The sequence below is a fragment of the Gekko japonicus genome, unplaced genomic scaffold, assembly GCF_001447785.1.
Source record: "Gekko japonicus isolate JY-2015 unplaced genomic scaffold, Gekko_japonicus_V1.1 scaffold1353, whole genome shotgun sequence".
NCBI lineage: Eukaryota > Metazoa > Chordata > Lepidosauria > Squamata > Gekkonidae > Gekko > Gekko japonicus.
Window position 1 is genome coordinate 84,662 of NW_015164710.1, and position 6,149 is coordinate 90,810.

At 46.2% G+C, this 6,149-nt stretch overlaps 1 protein-coding gene across 1 annotated transcript in view; it reads left to right on the top strand.

Annotated features, from left to right (window-relative positions):
- LRP1 (LDL receptor related protein 1) overlaps positions 1-6,149 on the top strand; it is a 491,602-nt gene that overhangs the window by 55,835 nt on the left and 429,618 nt on the right. The window contains exon 2 of the mRNA XM_015409543.1: positions 899-1,021. Within this exon, the coding sequence (XP_015265029.1) occupies positions 899-1,021 (123 nt within the window). The remainder of the gene's footprint in view (positions 1-898; positions 1,022-6,149) is intronic.

Below are 6,149 nucleotides of genomic sequence, written 5' to 3' on the forward strand. Positions count from 1 at the left end.
TCCCCCCCCACTTCTCTCAGATGGCAAAAATTAAGATCCATATGCTATGGCAGCATAGGGTGCAGCAGTTTGCAACTCTTTCTCAAGTACTGGGCGTACTTGCAGTTTTTCTTATAGAATGACATTTGTACTTGCCAAGTAGTACAGTTGTATATGCTTAGTGATAAATTATAAATTCTGTGTTGTTAAATCAGTTTTAAAAAAACAACACCTTAGCTTTAATAGGAAAGTAAGTATTGCATATCTTTAGTTTTGGGGGTTTTTTTGCAACATTTTTGTTTTTTCCCCCCTGAGGGGAAACTGGGAAAAATGTGACATCCCCCCCCCCATGGCTTCAAACGTTTTGGAAATTTTACATCTCTTGATAGCTTTGCTAATAGGAGACAAAGGAGAAGCCATTGTTTGGCCTGGGCGAAATCTGCAAGTCATTACTTTGTTTGTTTGTTTAGATTCCTAGCCCGGCCTCCCCTGCACAGCAGGGCTCAGTTCTGCTCCCTTTTGTAATAAAGCTACCTCAGTCTTTCCTTCAGTTTTGAATGGTGAGATCAGTGGCCATCAGCTGCTACTTAGGCAAAAGGGAAAGGACTGCAGAGTCAAAATGCGGCTGTAAGCCAACATCCAAAGACCAGGGAAACACGAAAACTTGTTTTTGTTAAGGAGGCCTTTGCACCTTGATCTACATTTTGGTATATTTTCCATCTCGTTCTCGCTTTCTCTCAGTTCCTTATTCCACATTTCCAGAATTCCAGCTCTGTAGATGTCTGTTTCAACCTCCCCCCCCCCCCCCCCCAACAAGCTGTGTATCTAATTAAGTCTTGGGTAGGGGGGAAGCACTTTAAAAAGAGTTTGGGAGGGAAATCCCTAACAAGAAAGAGTGACCCTGTTATTTCTTCAGTAGAAGACTCCATCAAAGCAAAAGCTCCCAACTCCCCGAGTGCGGCGTGGGTGCCGCAGCCTAGACCTACACCACCAACCGGGAGAGACCTGAACGCTTGGAACCGGCTCAAGGACCAGCCTTTGGGTAGGAAAAACATTTTGCACAGATGACCAGTCGCGGTCAGCAGAACACAATGACTGCCAAATTGTATTCTCTCTCTCTCTCTCTCTCTCTCTCTCTCTCTCTCTCCCCTTTTTTCCCTTTTTTTTTACTCTCTCTCTCTCTCTCTCTCTGCCCCCTTTCCCATAGTAGATTACTCACAAGCTCGCTACACATTCTGTATCTGGTTTTGAGGGGAATTGAGGCTTTGGCTTTCTTTGATATGTGTATATAAACAGGAAAGTTAAAGGATTTGGATGCAGTCATGAACAACTCCAAAACTCTGCCTTATTCACCTGACTTACAATTTTCTCGGCACTGATTTTTCCAGACTTTCCATACGAACAGTGCAGTCATTTTGCAGAGTTGCTCCAATCTAAGCCCAGTGAAATCAATGTGCTTAGACTGGGGTAACTGTGTAGGATTGTGCTGTAAGAGGTTTTAGAGCCCATTTGTGTGAGTTATTTATTTTGAGGTATAGCATGCAGATCTAGTGGGTTAACTGACTAGATCTCATGGTGTGATGGTGGACAGTCACAGCTGACATATGGTGATCCTGTAGGGTTTTCAAGGCAAGAGGTGGTTTGCCATTGCTTGCCTCTGCATAGCGACCCTGGACTGCTTTGGTGGTCTCCCATCCAAGTACTAACCAGGGCTGACCCTGGTCAGCTTCCAAGAGCTGACAAGATTGGGCTAGCTGGGGCCATGCAGGTCAGGACATCATGGTGCCAGTTTTGTTTTTCTTGCTGGTGTAAGAGGGAAGATGAGGACCCCCCCCCCTTTGAATGACCCGAAAAGGTTATGTAAGGGATGGTAGGACCCCTGTGGACAAAAGTAATGTAGGACAGAGACTGCAATAATGAAAGAAACTGGGTGAAGGCAAGAGGAAAAGTTGGTAGGATCCAGCCTAACACCTTTTTGCTTCAGGGCAGATTCTGATTTACAAACTCTGCCTGGCAGGTGCAATATCTAGCTTAGCTTTCATTGCTTTTACTACCCCATAGCAAGTTAACAAGGGTGGTTTGGCTCCAGTGAGGAAGCCTTAAACATATGAGCCACTGCTATGGCCTGAAGATCAAACTACAGTGACAGATCTTAGTGATATTTCCCCCCCCTCTGGTGAGAGAGAGGGAGAGAGGCCTATTATGCACAGATTTCACAGTGCATGTCAGTCAGGTTGTCTTAGGCCCCTGCCACACGGGGGGGAAAAAGAATGGCCAAAGTGCGGCTTTTTAGAGCCTCACCAAAAGAGACACGCAGCAGCAGGATCAGATAGATCCCCTGAGCCGCCGCGCAGTTCCTCCCCGGCACAATCAGCTGCCAATGGGAAGCCACTGAAGGGAGAGCGAGGCAGCCGAACTGCGCATGTGTGCGTATGCGCAGTTTGGCCGGGAGCCTCAATTGCTCCGGAAGATGAGCACGACGGCGATCTCATGGCCGCACTTGCTGCGCCATTTCCGGTAAGTCCTGCTCTTTTGCAGGTTCTTTTTTGCAGCGGGTTTTCCGGCTGAAGGGACGGATCGGGGACGGGTATGCGCCGCTTCCCAGATGTTGCGGTTTGATCGCGCCCGTTTGCTGCGCCCCCGATCCATCCCTCTTCCGGGCCAAAACCTCCCGTGTGACCGGGGGCCTTAGTCCTTCTGAATTGATTTTCCTCCCTTCAGTGCTCAGTTTGCTTTCTGGTTGCTGTTTCCTTGCACTTTCTGAGAGTGCTTTTTGTGCTGATTTCCCACTTTTTTCACTTTCAAGCCGAAGGTAATTCAAAAATGTACAGATTCCCTCAGATTGTCCCCCCCGCCACCCCTCGAAGGTCACTTTCCTGCCCACATTGTGGTCGTTCCGCCCACTCTGCATCTTCCACCATCCTCCCCCCTTCATCGGTGTGCAAGCTCCATTTCCCCTCATGTTTTTTTTTTACAAGCGGCATGAGTCTAGCAATTTGAGACTATCACTTGTCTTGGATCGCTGAATTACAAAAAATTTAAATGTTGGGGGGGAAAGTTGAAAAGGAGGTACATGAGGTTTAGTTCTCTGGTGGTATTGACTTGAAAGGGGGGATTGGAGAGGAGGCAAATGGCAGTGTCCCCAGTGCAAAAAAAGAAAAAGAAAAGAAAAGAAAGGATTTCAGTGCCGCATGCAACCAAAATAAAGGGAGGATCGTCAGCACAGAATGAAAGTAACATGAGATGTAAAGAGAGAAAGATGCTGGGGTGGGAAGCAGTGTTCCCTCTAAGCTGAGTTAGTGTGAGCTAGCTCACAGTTTTTTAGCCTCCGGCCCACACATTTTTGTCTTAGCTCAGGAAGGGATGGCTCCAGAGCAAACTAATTGATGCAGGAGCCAAATTGCTCGCTCACAACTTTAATGCCAGGAGCTCACAAAGTAGCATTTTTGCTCACAAGACTCCACAGCTTAGAGGAAACATTGGTGGGAAGTCTAAAGCTTTGAAAACATTTTTCCCTTCAATGCTTTGAAAACATTTTCCCCTTCAATGCTTTAGTGAACCAATTGGGGGGGAAGGGACACCATTTTGGCAGTCTCCAGAAGCCTAACATTAAAACAGCGGCTGAGCCACATGAACCTTCTGCAAACCGCCGAACTTAAGAATCACTTGGGATTGATCCATTTGGAGGACAAAGGGTAGTCAGCACAGGACAGGCTTTTAAAAATGGCTAAGATCACAACTAGTGTGCAGGATCAAATTAGAGAATCACAAAACCATGCCAATTTGCAAGGAAGGGCAGGAAATTAGCGTTACTGTGCAGCTGCACTATGGCATCAGCAAAAATACCCCACCCCCTTTCAGTTTAGTAGCACAAGACTAAAAAAGCTCTCCAGAGGTTCTGCCAGAGGACTCCTCCCCCATAGAGATTGCAGCCCTGTGCAAAGCGTGGTGGAGTTGCAGCCAACTTTGCACAGGTGTGAGCGCACGCGCGCACACACACACGTTGCCAGCAATCACAGCTTGCAATGCTAGTGTCAGTGGGTTCTACTGTGTACTCTGTACACTCAACATGTTCCCCCCATATTATGAGATCGTATGACTGTTTCCCATTTTTCACAGTGGCCAATATCACAGTAGAGAATCCCCTAGAGCTCACTTGGCAGCTGCTTGTCAGTTTCAAAGAAAGTCCTGTCAATTTCAACATCGAGTTTCCCCCTTTGCTTGCTTTCTGTTCCCTTTCAATGAACTAATGTTAAAATGCATGCACAAAATCTGAACCACGAGGTTTTCAGTGGAAGGTGATTGCTGGACACCACTGTGCAGCTGCGATACGGCAATTGCATAATTAAAAAAAAACTTTGGACACCCCCTCTACATGTCACAAGTGACGTTCCACATTGATTTAGAATATTGCATTTTTATATTGTAGCTGCAGAATAAATACACCAGTGGAAAAAGAATGGTGCGTAAGGTGAGCATAGAATCTGAAGTCAAGATTAAAGGCTTACTGCTCTGAAAATCTGCAGTAAGATGTGCGTGCGTAATGGGCCAGAGTTTATTTGTTGTTCTTCTCCAACCCCCTGCTCTGGATGCAAGACACCTCTGTGTGAGAGCTTTATTAATCAGAAATGCCTCCCGCTTCCTCGCTTTCCCTCTTTTGCCGCTGCCAAAAGCTGGTGGTGTTGGAGCACAGTGGCTGAGCTTTTGAAAAGGCTGCGTCTGGGTTTATTTAGTTCGTAAAAGGGAGAGTTGTTCTGTGTCCTAGGGCTTTGGGGAGCTTTTCCCCTCCGTCCTGGTGGCAAGGCAGAGCATTTAGCAGAGCCAGCGCTTGCAAAATTTCCAGCGTGATTTGATTATTATTATTTTTAAATGGCATTTTGTGAAAGGAAAAACTATATGAAATTTCTTAGCTTGGGGCTTGTTGGACACTGCTTCCTTCCCCACCCCATAAACATCTCCCCTTATGCTTTGCTTGTTTTCCCCACTGGCATTTATACAAGTTACTTCTGACTCAAGTTGTACTATTCTTTCATGAATCATTTTTCCCTCCAGAATGTTCAGCTGTCTTTGTGAATGCGTAATACCTCACTACTTCTCAGTGTATATGTATATGAACATCTTGTGTATCTCACCCTCCCCAGTTTTGGATTGCACTGTAAGAGCTTTGTGCCTAGTATTGATACTGTGCTGGAGAGGTAGGTCTCTTGGTTTTTGAAATATACTGTTTTTAAAAAAAGAAACACACACACACACACACAAAGACTTCAGAACCCTTCTTTGGACTCCTTCTTTCAAAGCTGTCGTTTGACTTACTGTTGGCTCCATTTTAACTCAGTTGCCAGAGGAAACCGAACACGTTGTTAAGGTGAATAGCTCTTGGGGGTGTTGCAGACACAGAGTGAGTAACGGGGTTAGGTACCCCAGCTTTTCTGGAATAAAAAAGTAACAGGAATCTTGAAGTGCTTTTAAAGCACAGGAAGTTGAAGCAACTTTTCAGATGAAGTAGGCTGTAATCTACAGAAGTTTATGCTAGAATAAAATCTTCCTATGTGTTAAGGTGCCCTGACCTGGATGGCCCACGATAGCCCGATCTCATCAGATTTCGGAAGCCAAGCAGGGTCAGCCCTGGTTAGTACTTGGATGGAGACCACCAAGGAAGTCCAGGCTTGGTACGTAGAGGAAGGCATTGACAAAAACCTTGGTTTGTCTCTTGCCTTGAAAACCCTGCGGGATTGCCATAAATCAGCTGCATCTTGGCAGCACTTGCACTCACCACTGTGCTCTAGGGTGCCACAAGGTTCCTGTTTGTCTTTGCTGCAGTGGACTAAATAAAGGCTTACCCCTTAGGAATTATTCCCTCTCGTTTACTACCCTGCCTCTGTAGAGCAGGTGATGTTCTCAGTGATTATGTGCGAGACCTAGGCATCTTTCTCGTCTTCCTTTTAAGGGGATGGGTGTGCTGTAATGAATATTTTAAACAAGTGATGTCATGTTGTAGACGTGGCCCACATGTGTCCAGCTTTCTAGTAGACTAGGGCTCCAAGGACACTGACCGTAGTTTATGGTTTCTGCTGTGATCTCTTTGGTTTAGTGCACTGGTTCCCAAAATGGGCAATACCGCCCCCTGGGGGGCGCTGGAACGATCCAGGTGGGCGGTAGGAGCCTTGGGT